This window comes from Pocillopora damicornis, chromosome 10 (assembly GCF_964200805.1).
Source record: "Pocillopora damicornis chromosome 10, jaPocDami1.2, whole genome shotgun sequence".
Taxonomy (NCBI): domain Eukaryota; kingdom Metazoa; phylum Cnidaria; class Anthozoa; order Scleractinia; family Pocilloporidae; genus Pocillopora; species Pocillopora damicornis.
The window spans coordinates 2834644-2857500 of record NC_142679.1 but is presented as its reverse complement, the minus strand read 5'-3'; the positions used below and the strand labels follow the sequence as shown (position 1 = coordinate 2857500).

At 40.1% G+C, this 22857-nt stretch overlaps 1 protein-coding gene and 1 long non-coding RNA gene across 12 annotated transcripts in view; one reads left to right on the top strand and one right to left on the bottom strand.

Moving 5' to 3' along the window:
- The first annotated feature begins 11960 nt into the window (after positions 1-11960).
- On the top strand, positions 11961-18792 carry LOC149038462 (uncharacterized). The gene is made up of 2 exons (XR_016180169.1): positions 11961-12092; positions 17591-18792. It is a non-coding gene; the product is annotated as an uncharacterized LOC149038462 (long non-coding RNA).
- The window catches only part of LOC113683640 (uncharacterized), a 60924-nt gene continuing 54729 nt past the window's right edge, over positions 16663-22857 (bottom strand). For 6 of the 11 annotated variants that reach the window (XR_016180150.1, XR_016180146.1, XR_016180160.1 and 3 more), the window contains one exon: positions 19694-20612. Coding sequence is in view for 1 of the 11 variants with exons in the window: in XM_089183852.1 (XP_089039978.1) it covers positions 16724-17083 (360 nt within the window). In the remaining 10 variants the exon portion in view is untranslated. Of the gene's footprint in view, positions 17106-17828; positions 17955-18527; positions 18612-19693; positions 20613-22857 lie in introns of those variants that run through there. The other 5 variants (XR_016180148.1, XR_016180161.1, XR_016180165.1 and 2 more) reach the window with 3 other exon arrangements.

Sequence of the window (22857 nt, the reverse complement as noted above, 5' to 3'; positions counted from 1 at the left end):
GTAAAGCTCCGCTTGCTGAGCGCTTTCTGTGTCCGTATGTTGACGGTCTGCAATTGGCTGATTCTAACTTCCGGGCCAAAGAGCACCGGAAGACGTTCCGGTCTCTGGTCATTTCACCTCGCGTGGGAGTACACGCATTACCGCTAAATTCAGCATTAGGCTAAACTTCCCAACCGCTCTCTATTACTTAAATACAACACGTTCGCTCGATATTAAGAGACGACTTCGACAAATAAGCTATCATCAGGCTAAAGGGCAAATCGTAATCTCAAACACAAACACTGGCAGTATTACGAGGGTCTACAGGGATGAGATCTAGAAATTACTGGGATTCGCGTGTCTCTTGCATCTCGGATGTGCATTTTAATCAGGGCAGCCGCGCGTCAAATCAAACAATAGAAATCATGAACCAAATGACAATCATTGAAGCAAAGTAAGTGGCCAATGAAGCACGATAGTCATAACAAAACAAATAAGTCTTGGCTTATCCATTTTTTCTCTGTAATTCTTTAACGGTATGTTTAGTCGGTACGACAGTTACCCTAGCGAGTTTTAATGCAAACCTCTGCCACCCGTAACTTTTAAAAGCCACTGCAGCCCGCCTGATGACATAAACTCTGGAAAGGTTGTTTTGGTTAGCAGAAAAAAATTTAAAATTTAACTTAATTCAATTTTCAATCAGACGTCTTCCATGAGACAGCAACTCAGAATTACTCTCAAAAATACGAAGCGTACGTTTTTCTGAAACTTATCTGCTGGTATACCGGTGAAATCAAGTCTTTTAGTTATAATCGTGATTGGAAAACGTTTCCCAACAATATAAAAGTAATCAACCTAACGAAACAGAACTTGAATGAAACCGTTTCTTCACCAGCGGGTGGCAGGTTTGGGGATTCCCCGCCAGTATATTTGCGTAATGATGACATCAGTGCTCTTTTGAATGTCACGTCACATCACCCAATCTTAATTATCATTAAGTGCCTTCAAGCAGAATTTCAGAAACAAAAGGGGATAGAATTTAAAACTCCCCCCCCCCCCCAAAAAAAAGTAGTTTTTAAGACTTTGTATTAAGTTATGTCGTCTTTATCTGCCGTAGAACACCGCGACTCGATCACAATGAATATGGCTCAGGCTGCATTCGTGGAAGAGGTTTGTAGTCTCTAGTTATGTTAAATTAAATCGTATTACCTGTTCCGACCTCAAGGCATAGAGGCTGTCTTATCTTGTGGTTACTCGCATCAAAACACAGGTTTGAGTGAAGATAAGAAAGCGTCAGTCGGGGGATTCTACTTTCGCTTCTTTTCAGCGATTCTGTAATTTTCCTTCTTTTTTTTAATCAGATCATATTTAGACCGTGAGGCAGAGCATAACGAGTTAAACATATCAAGGTTGAACTAAGAAAACGAAAGAACAAGGATAAAAAAACCAAAAAAAAAACTGAATGAAACAAGAACATCAACAACACCAAAATTTTGAACATTCGTCAAATGCTGCTTCATGCATTCTGAAAGTAACCCGTTCTCAGCTACATCAACGAGCCGATTAAGGAAACAAAAAGGCAGATCACTTTCAAAGCCTGGACGTGCTCTGGGCGGGAATATGGCAATGAGATCACTTTCCATGAAGAGGAATCCAAAACCATTTTTACAGCGACACGACAACTTCGTTTTTGAAGGACTGCCAAGATTTCCTTTATCAATAATTTTCAAATACTGAAGGTCACGCCAATTGGACGAAAATTACTTGTACACGTGAACTCACCTTGGTATCTATTTTAACCCTTCACTCCCTAGCATCATTATGCATATTCTCTATACTGGTCTCTACAAATTTCCTAGTTTGCTGACAAGGAGAATTTGTTTAGCAATCAAGAGCCTCTTTACTTGGTTATAATTTCCTTTATTTTCGCGACCTATAACCGCTGGAACAAGGGAAGCGAGGATTCCACCAACTTCATTAACAGCGCCCCATTAAAATCGTAACCGACGGTTGTCTATCGTCGTCTGTCACAGACAAACTGAGGGTGTTAGGCACGTGGGCGGATTTTGTTAGTATCACGATGCAAAACTTCCCTAATCCCCCCCCACGAAAATCGGCGGTGTAAACTGCAATAAAAATTATATGAAAATAATTTTCATCGAAGGAAAGAATGACTGAAAAAGACGAGAAGAATTTTATGCTTGCTTTGTTGTTTGCTTTGTACATGTATTTGCTTTCTCGACGCTACAGCTTATACTTAATGAGAAACATAATTGTTTACACTATTTCAACTGAGAATATCTACTGTCCTGTCAAACAGAGTGCGTAATACAGCATAAGACAATTCAGCCATCAAATGTTCTGTCCGTTCTTCTGTTGTAAGTCCATCATCGAATCGTAAATTCCTGTAAACAAAAGTTTCCGTAAGTCTCTTTTGACAGCGTAACTAATCAAAACATGGATAAAACTAAGCTGTCCCGTCTGAACCCAACTGGAGATGATATTTTAATCCCAACTAACTCATCAATTCATGGCGTAACCAATCATTGCATGATGAAAACTCGTTTCCCCAAAATTTTTTTGTTGATTGAGTGAAAAGCAAAAAAAAGGTATTTCATAATCAGGAAACTGTGGAATATCTTAAGAGACGAATGATTTTTATTCCGGGGTCTTGAAGCAATAACCATATCTTGAGGAATCACACTTAAACCCGCGCGTCCCCGCGCCCGCGCAAAAGTTTGGTTTGCGAAATTACTAACTAGTCGACAAAACTTCTATATGATTGAGATCAGGAGGTTCAGGACAGTGTGCACCATGGTAGTTTAGTCACACTCTAGAATTCGGCAATTTATCAATTTTTCTTTCTTCCGTTTCGTCTCTTCCAAGCGCTTCCACTCACCTGAATATAAAGTAGGCATCATCTCCTATCCCCATCTTTCGTCATGTTCTACTGGTATCTTATGGTTCCTCGTCGCTTCATTCTGCGGCGAATTCCAAAATTTTAACAGGAGAAATGATATTATGCCGCCAATAGCAGCGGATAATACGTACAACCAAACATTTTGATACACACACATCCTTTCACCTCCGTATCATACGAACAGCTTTTTTCGACACGCGCTATTTGGTCTGCAATTGGCTGATTCTTACTTCCGGGCCACAGTGTCACAGCTACCTAAAGACGTTTCCTGCTGACCATTTTATTTTGCGTGGGAGCTACCTTGGCTAAATTCCCAACCGCCCTCTATTACTTAATAATACAACACGTTCACTCGATCTTAAGAGACAACCTCAACAAATAAGCTAGCATCAGACTAAAGTGCTGGTATTAAAAGGATTTATGGGGATGAGAAATTACCTGAATTGTTAATAAAAGGAGTCACAAGCCACTTTTTTTCGTTAGTCTCTAGCATGGCGGAGATGCATTTACCAATCATTTCTTCTAAGGGCAGCCGCACGTCAAATCAAACAATAGAAATTATGAACGAAATAACAATCATTGAAGCAAAAGGTGGCCAATGAAGCAAGTTAGTCATAACAAAACAAATAAGTCTTTGCTAAAATTAATTTTTTCTCTGCAGGTTTTGATGCGAACTTCTGCCGGTCATAACTTTAAAAGCCTTTTGGGCCAAAGGAAGGCCTTCACTCAACTTGGCAAATCTGTTTACGTTTTTATGACGTGCTGACGTGTTGAGCGTTAGCCCTTCATCTCAACAATTGAATTTGTTCTTGAAACAAAAACCGTGATCATTGAGTAGTCTGATAGTTTCTTTTCAATTATGATCGAGGAGATGTGGAAATGGTTCAAAATCGCAAGCAGAATGTATTATGAATTTATTCATTTCTGATGTAAATAAGATCAGTAACCTTAAAACCATCTGGAGGCTCTCGCTGAACGTATACAAATTCTCGAGCGTAAAGAATGCTTGAAATCACTTTTTGACTTAATAATTGAGCATTTACATTTACAGCTGAGATCTTCCTTTTAGTCACGCGACTGGAAAAAGATCACCCAATTTTCATTTCTTTTTTATGGACGACAACACTCAAAAGAACTTGATTGAATTGTGACGCCACTACCTCTACAGTCTCATAGGACACATCGTTTACACTATTCCAAAAATCAAACGATAGTTGGTTGAATAAACATTTACATAAGCCAATCAAAACTAAACAGTCCATCGATTAACTGTGCTGTTTCTTCCTCCGTTGGGCTCGACAGGCAATCTTAACACGTCTTAAAGGAGACAGAGAGAGGGAGAAATGCAAAAAAGTGACGAAGTTTCTTTTAATTAGTCTCTTTCATAACATATTCAGGCAAAGTGGAAATGGGGTCCATGTCCCCACCAGGAAATGAGGGATGCTCGGGAAATCGAGATTATAAGTTGGAGAACAAACAAAATTATTTTCGCTCACTCACCGAAAATTTGTTTTCAACTAGCCCATTCTTTCGTCATGCTCTTGTGGGACTTTACGTGTCCTCATCGCTTGATTCCCACATCTTGGCTGTAACACGGACACCAGGAGTACTATAATAGCACCCCTGGCAGCGGATACAGCACACAGCCATATATCTTTGGATGGAAATATCTCCGCTTTGGCCTCTGTGCTCATGACGGCCCATTACAAGACATAGTGAATGCAAATAAGTTGGCAGCGGGAAAGGCGATTCGATTCTTTTTGTCCGGAGTGAGCGTTACGATTGGTCGCAGCTATGCTTGCGATAGTAAGGGGATTCCCCTTTCTTGAGGATTTTTCTTCATAATTTGCATAATATTTGGATGTCGCGCTATTTTGGTTTAACACTTTTTTTCGTTCTTTTATCGGACAGTGGGCCTCTTTTATTGTTGGAAGTTTGAAGATTGCGACCAGAGCCTTCCAAATGACAATTTCAGGTGAATAAATCGCCTGATCGACAGCAGTTCTTGCTGAAATGTGAATCATATGCTATTCTACCGTCACGAAATATTCGACCTGTCTTCTTCCTGAATACAAACCACGCGAGTGCGACGACATATATCTCACATTTTTAAAACTATTATGACTTGAACCCAAGTTCTAAATTTTAAACTTTAATAAATGGGAGCAAAACTTTTTAAATCAGAATTTAAAAGTAATTTTAGATTCATAAGTCGCAAAGACCGAGAGGCCTATGAATAATCTCAGATAAACAATTATATTTCCCAGTCATAAATCATTTCTTTTAATGAAATGTTTAGTATTTTACTATAATACATTTACAGAGCTGAGGAAAAAAGTACTATATCAAGGCAGAAGCTCATTACCTATCATGGAAGTAATGGGCTCCTGATCAAGGTTTATTCGTGTCCTGTTACAAAGTTTTTTGGTTGCATTCGTGATTTAACTGCACCTAGTGTGGAAAATTCTGGAACTATGAAACCATTGTAACACTTCTTTCACGGCTACTCTCCTTTTTAGGGAGCGCTACATGTCCGGGGTTAGTACAGCGTAGAACGGCCAATTAAGTCTCTAGTTGAAGAAGTAGGGACAGTGGGAAACTGTAAATTTTTCGTTCTAACAGTAAAGCATGATAACATGGCCGCTTAAACACATTATTGTGCTTCAAACTTGTTCGATCGAGCATGTCGTTAGACGAACTTCGTTGATGCTGTGTAAAAGTCTGAATAAAGTTTACATAGATCAAACATAGCGAATGGTGTTTCTATAAAAAGAAACCGCGTCTCGAAAAAATTTCGCATGCTTGGCGAAACGAAAATAAGGTTGTATTGAATGATTATCTTGATAACGACTTTTCAAAACAGTGACGTGTTTCCAATAATTCACTAACCGTGGCCATGATGCACCAGTTTGATGTTTGAAATATATGCTTACTAGAACGACGTTGAATTCTGTCAAACAGAGGATCAGTTTTAATACATAACTATCAAACTTTACTCTTCTTTGGCGAGAAAAGAGATTGTTTCAGTCGGGAAGGATCCACTACCTTTTGTGCTTACTGAACGTCAAATCAGGGAGACCATGATCTTCTGATTTGTGTTTCGCAGGCAATCGCTCACAAGCGTGAGGTAAACTCCCGAAAAAAAAATAATAAAGCGTGTCCCATTTCAGGTAATTCAACTAACAACTTCAGCCTCAAAACCATTTTTAAGACTAAAAAACCTTTGTATAACATCATCTCCCACGATTAGTTTTTTTTTAGAAAGCTCTTCATACCCGGAATTGGCGCGGCGGAAAAAGGCCTTTAAGTTTCCGGTTGAAGAAGTATGTACACTGGGAAACTCTATAACTATTCGTTCAGAGAGACCTTTCTTCAAGGCACGCGACTGGAAGAAGGTCACGGAATTTTCATTTCTAGTTTATAAATTAAACTATTACCCGTTGTTATATGATTTAAATAAACTCGTATATGCATGTCGATGAGATATTTTGCCTTCGTAAGCAAACCCCGAAACCGCTTTCAGCTCTTACGTTTTACTAAAAATAAAAACATTAGCATAACAGCACATCACGCAAGACGACCCCTATGTTTTCCGTGAGTGACGTGATTATTTCTAAGTCGAGTTCAGACGCAGTTATTCAGTTACTGCAAATAGATCACACGAGTGTAATAACGGTAACTTCTTTATTTTGTCGATAGTATTTGTCAACAATGCGGTAACATTCAATACATAACAAGAACTTTGACAACAGAAACATAGAGGGCTTGAAATATGTTACAGAAACATCACAAAGAGGAGCTCATTGACGATATAAACAAATTGCAATATCCTCTCTTACTTTTCCACTATGGTCTATATATAATATAACCTCTATAAGCATAGGCCGGGGCACATTTATGAACTGCTGCACGCATTTTTTACGTTAAATATGCAAAGTTTTTGTTCTAAAATTCTTGACACTATAACACACGTCATGAGACATTAACTGGATCACAGCGCTGAAAAATAGGTTTATTGATTTTACAGGAGATCTCCATATCTGCAGAATTAAAAAAATATAAAATGTTTGACAGTTCATATTCTTATCTAAAATTTGCCTACATTTCCTTACATTAACGACCTCATTGTTACTTGTTTCCGCGAAAATGGAACGCATGCATTTTTCTGGACTTAAATTTCGCAATTGGCCAAAAATAAATTTTCAAAGCAGCAAATTTCGCAAAAATCATCAAAATATTGACCTGCTTTAACAAACAGACAGTCTCAACCGATTTTGATTTTCCAGTTTCCATGACACCGTAAAAAAGAATTTTGTATTGGTCAAGGCTGTGAGATAATTATTTGTGTGATGCACGGTTAGATCTTTCATTTCTGTTAGCTTTCTCTTATGTCCCTTGCCCCAGCCTCGCAAACCATAAGAATCATCCACTGTATCCTTGAGTGGGTTAATTTAATATTTACTGGGCTAAAGAACGAAAAGTCCAATAGTGTCGAAGCACTTAAATCTGCAAAATCAGTTCTCATTTTTCTGCCAGAATTCGCATCGCGTTTGGGAATCGTAGAATTGTTCACTCGAAAGCTCTTTCCGTCACTTCGAAGTCTTAGATGTCCATTGCTTTCCAAATTGAGCATCCTTTTCGTAGTTTTGAGTACTTTTGATTTAGAGCTTCTAAGAGGTCATTCTCAACGGAAGACCCAAGTAAAAAACTCGTGGATGGATTTTCGACTACGTGACATCACAAAAGATTTGAAGGAAGCAATGTCGACATGAAGTTTGACAAAAATTATTAGAGCACTACCGTACGTCTTGGGCTATAGGAGGGACATATTCATCTGTCAGCAAAAATATATTTTCCCCTCTTTGATCCGAACGAGAAGCATATGATTATTTTTCTGCTTTAACATTTCACGTGAAAGTGTCTTCTTGTAAAGAGAGGACGGAGATGTCAAAGAAGTCATTAGGAGAAGAGTTAACATACCTCGAAAAGTTTTTGGGAGATAACTATAGTTCTACCAGATGCATAAAAAATTACTCTTACCTTCTCAGTTAAACCTTTCGTCGTTTTCCTCAGGCTGCCGAGCCTCGTTTGAATCAAATTGTCTTCTGATTTCTCTCAGCAGTGATTCTTTATTTTCCCAGATCTTTAAAATCGCAATTGCACTTACTCCACCAACAGCGAAGAAGAATACAGCACGCAAATATTGATCGGAGAGGAATGCCATTTCTCCCAACTCGTTTAGTTCTAGACAAATCGCACCTCGAGCTTTGCCAGTGAAACACAATCGGCAAGCGCCAGCGCAAGTGGCTCCCTAACTTGTGCTCAAAGTATTTATTTGCCATTAGTGAGTGACAGCGATTATAAATAATAGCCTTTTGTCTCGTTTGTTTTTTCACGATGTGATTTCTTTTGTTTATTCCCCCAAGCCTCAGAGCCAAGTTTGAATTTTAATATATCGAAAATGGCCTATTTACCACATTCGTCCGAAGGTATAAAGACATCCTTCCCAGTCGAACTTAAGTGCTTTATCAGTCTAATCCCGAACGTAGCTATATGCTCGTCGCAACCTGTAGTATAAAAGCCGCGCTGCTCTGTCATTATAAATAGTAGCTCCGTAGTCTCGTTTGTTTTTTCACGATGTGATTTCTTTTGTTTACTCTTCAAGCCTCGGGGCCAAGTTTGAATTTTAATATAATGAAAATGGCGTGTTTGCCACATTTTATCCGAAGGTATAAAGACATGCTTCCCAGTCGAACTAAAGTGCTTTATCAGTCTAATAGCGAAAGTAGCTATATGCTTTTCGCAACCTGTAGTATAAAAGATGCGCTTCAACCAGACGTCAACGATAACACAGCGACTCAGACGTATTCTCATAAATACGATGCGTACGTTTTTTTGAAACTTATCTGCTGGTATACCGATGAAATTAAGTCCTCTAGTCATAATCATGATCGAAAAACGTTTTTCCAACAATATAAAAGTAATGAGCCTTAACTGTAGAAAATATCTTTCTTTTTTTTTATTTCAAGTAACAATTCAGTTTCTCGTCCTCTCCCTCCTTCGTATTCTTTTTGTATTTACAAGCGGGGCGCGTGATTTCCCAAATTAGCCAATCACGTCAAAGAACTCTAACATTGACATTGGAAAACTGACGTGGACATTTTCCGCGTACATTTAATTTGTTTTCGCGGAGGTTTAGTCAGTTGTTTTTGAGCTTTCGTTCGCGTAAACTCGTTACCCTTTGTTTGGAATTTTAAGAAGTTTCGGAGCTTTTATTTCAGCAAAATGTTGTGGTTCATTTAACAAGTTTAATAAATATATTTTAAGAGTTTGGACTCCAGCCTCTTTTTTCGTAAATTGATTATTTACACTTAACGAAACAGAACTTGGGTGACAACCGTTTCTTCTACTACGGGCGACAGGTTTGGGGATTCCCCGTGAGTTTATTTGCGTAATGATGACAGAAGTGCTCTTTCGAATGTCACGCCAGACCACCCAATTTTATGTGTCATTAAATGCCTTCCAGCACAATTTGAAAACAGGGGCTTGAATCCAGTTCTCCAAAATACTAACAATAAGTCATTTTCAAGAATTAATATTAAAAGCAAGAAGTTTGTAGCCTTTAGTTATGACGTCTTTATATCCCATATGCCACTGTGACTCGATCACAGTGAATATGACTCTGGCTGCATTCGTGGAAGAAGTTTGTAGTCTCTTGTTATGTTGAGTTAAATCGTATTACGTGTTCCGACCTCAAGGCACAGAGGCTGTCTTATCTTGTGGTTCGTCGGATCAAAACACAGGTTTGAGTGAGGATAAGAAAGCGTCAGTCAGGGGATTCCACTTCCGGTTCTTTTCGGCGATGCAATGTTTTTTAATTACTAAGTTTACTTGTACTGGATAAACTCTACAGAATTGCGATGATCTGTTCATGCGAGTCAGGAAAATCAAATTCTTTGTTCTACATTTGCCTTTGCTGTATTGAAGTTCAAACACTAATCGCACACAGCTTCTACTCTTCGCTCCATAATTAACTGTGTACCCTGAAAAAAAAATCATAACATCAAACAAGCACTCTTCCCTCTGCTTAGTTGATTAACGGATTACACAAGAGAAACCTGCCAACTTGTGTCACGGAAATCACATAAATAAATTGACCTGTCAGTTAAATAGGGCTTGTGAGCAATTAATACTTGAGGATCATGTGGCGTTACTTCATTCGTGTCATTAAATCTAATCCCCTTAACAGAAAGCCTTGGCATCTACGTAACAAAAATGCTATTTATTAAACGATAAATATGTTCCCGAATGACGGCCTCAAAAAGCAGCAACAATAAAAATTTATTCGAAAAACTAGATTCTTGTGAAGCTATGGACTTTAAACCTAATGTTTTTGAGGGGAAAGCCTTAAAGGCAACGAGGCTTCGAAAGAAGTTTCAGTTCCTTAAATACTATTCCGTCTAAGGAATGTATAGTCGTATTCGTAGTCCTTTATCAGTCATATCACATGATGGGGTTGCGACTGAAAGTGCTGCGTAAAGCTTTTTTAGTGGCTGGGTGCCAAGTCGTTACATCTTCAGCCGCATTTCTCGCTTGCTCTACCAGGCGTGGTTGGGCGCTTAATACATAACAGCGGGAATTATACTCTCGCGTATTTATTGTAAAGGACAAGAAGTGAGATATATTTGTGCAAACTAAAGTCAACTCAATACATGGCATAACAAATCAATGCTGGATCACAACTTTAAACTAAGATATCGTTTGACCTTCTTCCCTCAGGACCTCATGCGTGACTCGTTTTCAAAAATTTCGATTTTTTTGTTGATTTAATGAATAGATTTTCAAAAAGGTATCTCATAATCAGGAAACTGTGGAACATGTTAGGAGACGGATGGTTTTTATTCCGGGGCTTTGAAGCAGTATTCACATCTTAAAGAATCACACCTAACTCTAGACTTCCCCGCAGCAGCAGTTCACTCACCTGAATATAAAAAAGGCATCGTCTCTTATTCCCGTCTTTCGTCATGTTCCACTGGTATCTTGGGCCTCCTTGTCGCTTCATTCTGGGGCGAATTCCAAACTTTTAACACCAGAAATGATATTAAACCGCCGATAGCAGTGGATAAAAAATACATCCAAATATTTTGAGACACACACATCTTTTCACCTTCAAGTACCGGAGTTTAAGTACCGCCAAAGAACCAAACATTATTATTTTCAGCCAATGTTATTCTTCATCTGACGACAGCTACTCCGTTATGATTGGCTGATTCCACTTGATTGGCGTCTGCGAAAAGCGTGATGACGCACGCCGCATTTGTTTCGATCTTGCAATCAGCCGTTGCATTGACTTCCAGTTTTGAAAGGGCGATTTCGTGCAGCTTAGCTTATTGATGATATCAAATCTCATGATCATAAAAAAAAGTTTTAACGTTGGAAATCGGAAGTTGTGCAAAACTGTCTACTGTGTCTAATTCGAATTTGCATAACGTATTAGAATTGTCCCTATCCCCATCTATTACTTAAGTACAACACGTTCATCCGATCTTAGGGCCTGTTTACATGGAAGTGGGGGACCCCAGGGAGGTGAGGTAACCCGTCTGTCCATATAATTTCTTATTTTATTTTGATCACGTTTATATGATAGGTGGGGTGACCCGCCGAGGCGGGTTGCCCGGTCTGCCAGGTAGGGTAACCTTGTCAGCCGGGGTGACAATTTGCCATGCATGTAAACGTATCAGCCGGGGTCGCGTTTATGGCAAAAAGCTCAAAAGCGAAACATGTATGTTTTAAAACTTTGTACATTTCCCAGCCGTCTCATGGCAGAAATCACCAGAAACCGCAACGGACACACAAGGAGTGTAAAATGTTCACATTTCGGAATATTTAGCGTTGTAAATCGACCATATTTGGTTTCCAAAACTATTCCGTATAACGTATTAAGTCAACGGTTCCTCGCGAAACCAAACTAAATAATACTAAAGGGCAAACCGTAATCTCACACATACAACACTTCCGGTATTACAAGGGTATATAAGGATGAGAAATCACCGGGATTCGTCAAGAAAAGGAGTCACTAGCCATTTTTTTCTCGCTCGTCTCTAGCATGGCGGAGATGCATTTCTTTCAAGGGCAGCCGCACTTCAAATCAAACGACAGAAATCACGGACCAAAAGACAATCATTCAAGCAAAGTAAGTGGCCAATGAAGCAAGTTAGTCATGACGAAAACAAATAAGTCTTGGCTGATATTAATTTTTCCTCTGTAATTCTTTAAGAAGCTCTTGGTTTATAACTTCTGAGGCGCGTGAGATAACCGAACGAGAAAAGATTCCATTCCCACAGCTGCTCTCTACTAACTCTCGTTCAGCGCTCTTCCCTGTGCGTGACAATCTTAGTCTTGCGTAGGTTTTTCAGATATTGAAATATGTCTGCTAGTAAATCACACGACATATATATGTTGTTTAGGCTAATACACCGGTTAAACTAAAGTTTCTAGCCTCTGTATCATGAGCACTATTAATGTGAAACATTTATCTTTCCGAGGGAGATAAAGAATCAAACGGTGTAATAGGACACCGTTCACGTCTCACTTTTAGGGGATTCCCCTAAACGTTTAAACACAATGCCATTCGGGTCACAATTCTTTCACCGCAGAGAGTCAGAGTAATCCTCTTTCTACTTTGATTTTTTGAACAACTGTTAGCTTTTCATTCCCATATTAATCCATTTGACTAAAACTCCCCCTCCCCCCCCCCCAAAAAAAGAAGAAAAACTCAAAGAAAACCATTTACTCCAGCAGAAAAAAAAAGCTGCAGTTATGTTTGTCGTGACCAGGTATAAAAAGAGAACACTAAATATAATTGAAACCGTTTACACACCGCGCGAAACGACTGATCCATTAAAAATTTACAAGCTCCTTCACGTTTTAACAAGGCGTGGATAAAATACACCTTTAGTTATAACTTGAAGACTACAAAAAGTCTTCTTTTTCCGTCCCGATCTTGAGCTACATTTGTCTACAAACACAAAGGGAAGACATTAAACAGCGACAGGATTTAATTACTTCAGGTTTTCTAATAAAACGACTTAATATTCTGAATTCAAGTCTGTCTCATAAAACGTGAACTTCTGAAACGAGAAACAAATTATTAGCCTCTAGTGACTAGAAAGCAACCGTGCCCTAATGACCACGGCTTGACTCACTTCGACGAGTCATGGTTAAAGAACGATGCGCGATTTGCTTCAGCGCGAGCGTGTTTTGCCACATGCTAGAGGCAATGGAAAGAGTTACCCCGAGGATTTGTGGGTTACGTCGAAAATTGTAGCCTGAATTTGAGCAATGACACTAAATGGGACATTCCAATTATCAATTTTGCCTTCACTACACAACCGAACACACTCAAAGGTTGAGGCATGGGCGCGTTGGTCAGCCAGGCCCAAGATAGATTTTAATTGTGACAATGAATTTACAACAAAGTGGATAAGAGATACATCAAGTAACGTCCTACATGCGCCAAAGCCGGACACGTAAACCCCAAAAACCTCTTGTTAGGAAAATAGGGACCGTGTACCCCCGACCAAATGCAGTGGCGCCACCTTTGGGGTTTTAAGGTTGATCTATAAACAATGAAGAGAATGAAGAAAACAAATCATATCAGGCTAATTACACAATAAAAATAAACCTTATGGGAAAGTGCTAGTGGCAAGGCTGACCGTAGAATGCCACAAGTTTCTCAACGATCTCTTCTTACAAACATACTACCCATGAGCCTCCGCGTACTACGCTCGCACCCAGTTCTCTGTTCCGTGTCGGCAAAATATTAATTTATGTCAATACCGATTAACACAAATTACATATTTTGCCTTCACTACACAACCGAACACACTCAAAGGTTGAGGCATGGGCGCGTTGGTCAGCCAGGCCCAAGATAGAAAGCTAAAGGTAGGGCTTGAGCTCAGAGAAACAGAGCCTTGGAAACTTCTAGCCTACTGGAAAGAGAATCCTTAACATAAATGTTCTTTGCTGTGACCGAGGCCCAGCGACCATGGCGCTGAAGATTCCTCTCCGAAATGCCAGAGCTGGCAGCTAAAGTAGCTCCACCTGACCTAGCTGAATGAGTGCTATACTTAGAGATATATGGTACAATATTCGCGAAAGACTTCTTAAAAGGACTGCCTTTAGGTAGAATAACAAATCGGCTTGTTTACAGAGATAAGGCGCTTGTGATTGCCCGAAGCTGAAATGGCCCTAAAAAGATACTCGTCTGAATTTTCAGGAATCTGGGCCTTATGCATATACAGCTTAAGTAAAGAACAGGGACACGTGATAGATGAGGACTCAGCAATAACGACCGACCTGCCCTCCCTCAGTTGGTCCGTCTTGCTTTTCTCTATGCTGATTGTAATGTAACCCTCGTTAAACTGAACATCTCTGCTACGCATAACGCATAACTCGGAACTTCTAAGAAAACCGGAAAATGCGAGAATGAACATAACTAAATTTCGTAATTGTAAAAGGTCTTCTAGATTAGTCTCTGCAGCAAGGACCTTGAGGTGGTGGGCGTCCAGGGGCTCCTTTCTATTGACTATTGGCTGACTGGCAAGGCGAACAGCTCCTTCCTTTACGGCAATAACAGTAGGGTGTAATGTTGGAGAGTCTACGCCTGCAAGAAGATGTACCCACTTGAACGCGTAAAAGGCGCAGTTGATGGAAGCGACGGACTTGGACGACCCGAAGAAGTGTTGCAAGTAGAGGGCACAATCGATTGGACTGACTGGAAACTCCGAGGTACCCAAGACATCACTAGCAAAGGGTCTCCACTTGTTAAACGCCCTCAAGTAATTTGCGAATGTCCCAGATGCTCTGGAAGCAAGCACGGTAGAATTGAGATTCTCTATTAGCTGATCCACTCTCGGGGAATTCTGGGCCTCTGAAGACCAGAAAACGGAAGTGAAGATATCTAAGGATAAAAAAAAAAGAAAAAAGGGACAAAAATCAATGAGACAGGCAGCAATGCACACAATGCTGAATTACATTCAACTCACTGTCATCACTCAGGAAGACCACTTTGCCGATCAGGCAATACACTTCTGCGTAAAACGATACAAGAGAAAAAACCATGCTATTCTAGTGGACGTACCCCTCTAGGGCGTTTGCACAATGCCAACAGAAAATACCCCTCTAGGGTACAAAATGAAAATACATATGACAAATCGCCCCTCTAGGGCCTCTCCTGGATGCCTCTCTAAGGCCTAACACGTTTAACTTAGAAAATGATTATCAACAAATAATAAGTACTTCGCGCAAATATAATACGCCTTATCGGTGCATAGTGGAGACAGCAGCGAACTCTAACCCGAATGGAATAAAGCACAAGGAACTAGAAAACTTTGACGAGATAACTCGGAATCTAATCAGGGAATGATGCTAAAGACAAGACGTAGAGCTAACGAAACGAAAGCCAATGGCTTGCTACCAAAAATAGAGTTCTTAGCTTTTCCTCTAATGAACAACTTAGGAGACTTAGGCAGGATAACCCAGTCATGGATAAATGTACTCCAATGGAAACCATCCGAACACAGGATGGGCCAGAAGTGGGCTGACTTCCAAAGGGGAACGATCAGAGTTCCTTGAGCACAGCACAGCTCCATATGCTTAATAACTTTACACGTTAAATACACAGGGGGACGCAGCCAGTTATTATGATGAGACCAATCCTGAGAAAACGCATTGACGCCACTCGAACCAGGCTGGTAAAACCTTCAATTAAAGCATTGGACTTTGGCATTGTAGGAACAAGCGAACCTATCGCAGGTATGTGGACCCCATAAGTCGTCAAGAACACTGAAGACCGTATCGTTGATCGTGTAGTCGTCATAATCAATGAAATTGCTTATATCGGCCGCCGCACTATTTAGGTCTCTTGGGATGCATTGCATATCGATGTTAATAGCACTAAGCAAACAACTACGACGGATATCCATTGCAAGCTCTTGTAATGCTGGAGTCTTAGACCTTGAATTAACGATCCGGACAACGTTCTGATTATCCGTAAACCACGTGAGCAGTGGCAGAAACTTCAGAAGTGGAAGTATTGAGAACGGCTCCGAGCCAAGTAATAACCTGAGTGGGCTCCCAAACGCATTTGGTTTCAATAGACAAATCCTCACACCTGAATCGGCATTTGTAAAGGAACTGATTAACGTGGCGAAGGTCTAAAATTAGACGCTTTTCGCCTGATTTTTGAACAGATACGGACAAAGGATTGATGATAACAGGAGCTTCAAACACTTCAGTGACGCAACCGTTGATAAAGAGATCGTTAATGGCACTTTCGACAAAAGGTGCCTGCTCCAAAGCCGAACTGTTATTTTTAGCTGTGAAGGGCGGAGGAATTTGGAGAAGCGGTAATTTATAGCCATAATCAATAACAACCAGGATAAATTGAGGGGCGTGAATGTCGTTCCAGAATGCGAGGACTCCACGTAGCCGTCCTTTAACGGACGAGAAATCATCGCCGGATTTAACCTCGAAAGAATTTCCATTGACACGAAGAGAAATTAATTCATCGCTATCCTCAAGAACAAGGCCTTGTTCCAAATCGACGTCCGAAGTGAGTCATTTGGGATTCTGACCGGTATTAGAAAGAACATCAAACCGCAAATTAGGGCAGAAAACCCTCCAATGCCCGGGTTTGCCACAAGCAAAGCACAAACCAGAAGACGAACTCTGGGACGAAAGCTGCGGGTTTACACGCGAAAACAAATCGGGTAGCTGTGAGGCGGAAAACTGCGGAGTTGTTGAAGTCGATGTAACATTACTTCATTGCCGGGTCGAGCGAGATGTGAAACGCTTCGTGGACCTAGCTGCTCTGGATTCGGCCCTGTATATCTTTTTCTCATCTTCTTCGTCGTCTGCGAGATCATGGTGCTTGTATTCGAGGACCGTCTTCCACCCGTACTGTGATTTATCAGCCAGTAAAATTAATTTTTGACGCTCTTGAAGCAGCTCCATACCTTTATCCAAGGATTGTTTGATCTTCTCGACGTCGTTCCTTTCGAGGGCAATCTGGGCGTCTTCAACAGCATCTTTAACAGCTTTGTTAGCTTTGTACTGCTCCTCGTTGCTCTTTTTGTTGAAGTGAGGAACGGAATCGCGTTTCAACCTTTTAATCTCTGACATCTGACGCCTGCTTCGTCCATAACTAGGCAAGGAAAAGTGATGAAGACAAGAAATAAACCTTATGGGAAAGTGCTAGTGGCAAGGCTGACCGTAGAATGCCACAAGTTTCTCAACGATCTCTTCTTACAAACATACTACCCATGAGCCTCCGCGTACTACGCTCGCACCCAGTTCTCTGTTCCGTGTCGGCAAAATGTTAATTTATGTCAATACCGATTAACACAAATTACATTTTCAGTGACCGAACTTGCTCAGGTACATTAACGACCTCTAAAGGACTTTTCCTATTGGTTAAGAGAAGGAATGGTTGTCCTCTCGTGATTGTGTAGCATGCATACAGAGAAAAATATACTGACTTTTTGATGTGACCTTGGTGTAAATGATAGCTCGCAAAAGATAGATTTATATAAATTTTTTTTTTTCACTCAAGCAGACTGGCATCTGATGGTCTATTGACCTTCTATTGTGATAACAATAAATCATCGTGACCTTTTTGTTGTTTTTCAGAAAAATCTCACTTGGAAATCGTGGAGCATGCTAAGAGACGAACAGCTTTGCTTCTGGGACCTTGAAGCAATATTCTTATCTTAAGGAATTACACTCAGCTCTACACGTCCCCGCGCCGCAAAAGTTTGGCCAGCGAAATTACTAACTGGTCGACGAAACTCCTATATGATTGTGATCAGGAGGTTCAGGACAGTGTGCACCATGGTAGCTTAGTCACAAACTAGAATTCAAAATTTACCAATTTTCTTTCTTTCTTTTCGTCTCTACGAAGCCCTTCCACACACCTGGACGTAAAGTGGACATCGTCTTCCATCTGTCTTTCGTCATGTTCCATTGGTACCTTGGGCTTCCTCGTCGCTTCAGTCTAAGGCGAATTCCAAAATTTTAACACTAGAAATGATATTATGCTGCCGATAGCGGCGGACAATACATACATCCAAACATCCTTAGACACACATCTTTTCACCTCCGTGTACCGCTCGTTTACTTTTCGCCACTGCTATCCTTCGCTTGATGAGTGCTATTTCTTTGGAGTATCTTAATGGTCTGCACTTGGCCAACTCTAACTCCCGGGCAAAGGCGAAAACAGCTGAAAAGTCAATGCGAGTGCCACCAATTGTTGTGGTAACGGATCAAGATCAGTTTTGGGTACCCAACTCAAGAGTATTAAGCTCCATTCCTTGGTTATCGAGCTCGATTTAATGGTTTTAAAAGTTGGAAAGCAACTAAACAGAGATAATCAAAAGTTGGGCAAACTCTCTACAGTCTCTCGCGAATTTGCATAACGTATTAGAATTCTTTTACTTAAAAACAACACGTTCACCCGATCTTTGGAGACGATTTCAACAAATAAGCTATCGTCAGACTAAAGGGCGAATCGTAATCTCACACACAAACTCTGCCAGTATTACAAGGGTCTACAGGGATAAGAAATTACCGGGATTCGTCAAGAGAAGGGGTCACCAGCTATTTTTTCTCGCTCGTCTCTAACATGGCGGAGATGCATCTTAATCATCTGTATCTGTATATTTCAAAAGGAAACAGAGCAGTAACTTCAAAATATTCCAACGTAAATGTCGTTCAATGGAGAGTAAAAGAGAAACCACTTCCAATTTAATTGAAATAACATTAGACATATTTTGTGGTCTATTGTCACCGGTGTCTGAATACTCATAGGAAAAATAAACTGCATTGGTGCCAAACTAACTGTGGTTTCCTTCGCGGCCGTTGATTGGTCTTTTTCTGCAAAGCGTTCTCTCTCCCCGTTGCGTGAGGTGATCGAACAACGACTACGAAGGAGATTACGCGAGCTGGGCCCTAATCATTCGCATTTGGTTACGGGCGTGTCTTCCTCCACGAGGAAGTAAAAGCCACACGGGCTGGAAAGTGGTCTGCAGGGAGTTCAGCCCTGATATTTAGTGCCAGACCCCCGGAAAACCTCTCCCTAACTTTTCTCAAATCTTCCCGCGGGCGGACAGACGCCCGTCCAGCAGTGCCAATACGCAAGCTAAGACTATGCTTACGGCCGTTCCTTCGTCAGAGACAAAGTTATTATTATTGGATTACAGTTAGATGCGTCGAAAATGTTCTTCCACATATTTTGCTGTGGAAGGACACACGAAAGACATGAACCATTACTGGGTAAATGAGCACACTATTCTTTATTTTAAAATGTCATTCTTGGTGCATACCAATGTTGGATTGACTCCATGGAAGCAGCATTTTGCGGTACCCTTATTCATGATATGATTGACATGAGGACAATCCACCTAATGGTGCGAGCTTACCCCAATGATGTGATCTGATTGGTGCGGATACATACCACTCGATATACTAGGTTGAACTAATCAATAAGACAACTTTCTGTGACACTCAATTTCACGCTTACGCGATCATCATACAGATTTTAATTTTAATGATCGCGTAAGCGTGAAACTCAAAGTCACAGAAAAGTTGTCTTACTGATTAGTTCAACCTTCAGATATATATATATATCTATATATATTAAATCAAGAGGAAAATTTTGGAATCTTCTTTGTAGTTGTCCAGTGTGCGCCTTTCTTTCACGTGAGGTATGTTTAGGGCGAGATAAAATTTTCGAAATTTTCCACTCTTTTCTCACATTTTCATTTCATTAAGTAAGTACAAACATACACTTAAACTTTTTCCTACTATTACGTACGTAAGTCGTATAATTAGTCATTCTGATAGATGGAAGTCCATTATCAATGAAAACTTTACCTCAGGCCTGAATTTTCTCTTCTGCAGTGTATTTAATTGCATAATATCGTTCAGTATTTTACTTCAGATTGACCAATCCCTTAAATAAATCAATATTCCGCTTGACACTTCGTTACGGCTGGTCCAGATGTCTTATTTGGCAATAATTAACTTGCAATTTGAAACTTAATTTTACCTACTAAAATATCTTGCAAGGTAAGTTCGACATTTTTACCAGAAAACCCAAACCAAATTATTTTAAAAGCTTTCCAAAACTGATTAGTATAAGAACAATCATGAAAAAGGTGATGAACCGTTTCGGGACTATCTCTACAAAAAATACAAAGATCATCTGGGAGGTAATCTATTTTGACTAAACGAGAATTCATGAAAATTTGTTGGAAGTAGGATGTAGCAGGTTAGTGTCATTCATTACATTGACCAATGAAAAAATGAGACGCAGTTGGAGAAAAGGAAAGGAAGAGAAAAAGCACTCATTTTGTAAACCTAATCCAAGTTGATGATTTTGAAGGCTCAGTAGTGATGAATTTATCTCAAGGTGTTCGGAAACCAATGGAACATAAAAAATTGATGATAAAATAGCTTTAAGATAAACGTAGGAAAAAATGTTCTGGTATTTAATTAAATTTTCTTATTGATGGTTCTTGTATGTTTTGTACTACTTTCCTAAGAAATAATACCTGCCCAGATTGCCACTTTGAATTGAGGGCAGTACGAAAATTATTCACATGCTCTTGATCACTCTGGACAGCCACTCTTCCTTCCGCTCTTGAGGTGTTAACTGAAAGAAGAAACAAAAACCAAAAGCAGCACAGTGAAAAGGTTCATTCATTTTTCCTCAATTCAGATTACACAAAAGTTTAAAAAAAAATTCCTTCATATACATCATAACACTTCCTTAGCTAATTTGAGACCAGCTCTCTCGCAGATCAGAGACTGTCCATGTGATTTTTACCGGTTGTCATGCAATATTTCATCGGGCACGAGATCGTGTTAACGATCAAAACAAAATTAAATTCGAGGTTGTTATATGCGGGTTTCCACTGTACTTTAAAACTGTCCGTGTAGGCGAAAATCATCGAAAATAACACGATTTATTTGAAACCTAGAGACTGGCTCACTAGTCGAAAGATCTTCGAGATCTGGAACTCTTCGCAAAGGGTTCGAATAAGGAGATTTGAAAGACCTTTAAACCGTTTGACGGTTAATGTCGAGCAGCTCTATTGATGGTTGACCGCTGAGCGCGCCACTTTTCTTTGAGGTAAGCAGCTATATGGTTGACATTCGCTTATGATGATTCACGTAAAATCTCGAGGTTCATAGTATACTCAGGCAAGTAAGGAGAAAGAGGAATCAACCCATTAACCCCTTAGAGTGACTAGCATCTAGTTTCTCCTTACAATATCACCCCTGAATCCAACATTAACGTCATGAGAATAAAGGAAATGATCACCAACAAAAGAAGCTCTTGGTTGTTAGACAGCTTTTCCTTGTTAGGATCTTAGGAAATGTATTGGGAATAGTATGGAGAATATGCATTTTGATGTTAGGGTGTAAAGGGTTAAGAAGAAAGCGACGCAAGACGAGGACTTTTGTCACGAAAGTACATTATCCGCTCCCACTTCAAACCATACAAACTCTCTTATAAAAACGTAACAACTTGCTTAGTGACTGCCGAACAGAGGTTGCCGACTTAGAGATTTACGCCAAATGTTTATTCAGTCACCACTGCGCTCCAAACGGTCGAAGCCTGGAGTGCTGACTTCATGAATAACAACGCTCTAAGTTGCAACCAATTTGTCACCATGACGACTTGCAAAAGATTTGGCAACTACATTTGCAACCCGAGACGCTAATTTGGAGACCCGACTATGTTGGGCGGTCATGAAGTTTCTTGAAACTTCTTTATAACTTAGTTTTTACGTCCTGGCGTCAAAGGAGACAATCGTTTACATGAAATATTATTTATATTTCGTCGTGTTTCTCACAAAACTTTGCAGCTTTCCTCTAAGTTGCGTATTACTAGTTCGTATGGTAAAATTGCACAAAGTAACCACTTCCCTGATGAAATTGGACTCGACTCTAAGAAAAGCAAATTAATAAAGAAGGTAAGTTTCTAAAGAAATTGTGGTGCTGCGTTGGAGGGAGAGTATAGCAGATAATTTAGTATTGTCAACTGGGTTGATAACGTAAATTGGCCACCGTAAAGGGTTTAAAGGCTGACATTTCGAGAGTTAGCCCATCGTCAGAGCGATTGGAGGAATTGTGGGTTGAGTATGGGTTTATAGTCGCAAAATGGAGCTACGCTATTGGTGGGGATATGGTGACGAGAAAACAAAAATAAATTAGGTGAATGAAAAGCGCTCGTTACTACCAAGGGGATCAAGAGAGCCAATTTGAAAGGTAAATCTTGGTTCTAGAGTTTCGCGGCTTCCCGAACTGCCTAGATGTAAGGAAAGGCCACAAACTGCCATATGCTGCTTAGAATGATTAGGGAGATTTTAAGTGTTTCGCGGCTGGTTTGGGTGCGTCCTTATCATTTCTTTCTACGTCGCGAAGGTGTTCTCGGAATCGGTCACCTAGTCGACTTCCTGTTTCACCAATGTATAACTTTATGCAATAAGTGCAAGTTATGCAGTAAATGATATAAGTGGAAGCGCACGTAAAGTGATCTGTGATCTTAATGGATCTCTTGGGTCCCGACATTTTCTCCCCGTTATGAATGAAAGAACAAGTTTTGCATCGTGAGCGAGCGCATTTGAAAGTTCCAGGTTAGTCAGTGGTTTGAAATGAACTTCTAACAAAAAAGTTGCCAATGGTTTTTTCCTTTTTGAATGAAATTGGTGTCGGCCGCTTTAATAACCATGTCTTTGCGTTTTTTAGACTTTTCAGTGCCGACCACTCTTCCGAAGAAAGGTTGGTAAAATTTGGTGTTACGATTGAATTTAAGTTTGTTGATATCGTGGCAACATTTTTAAGTGTTTTGAAAGTATCTCAGTTAGAGGTGTTAGAATCACCCTCTTTCT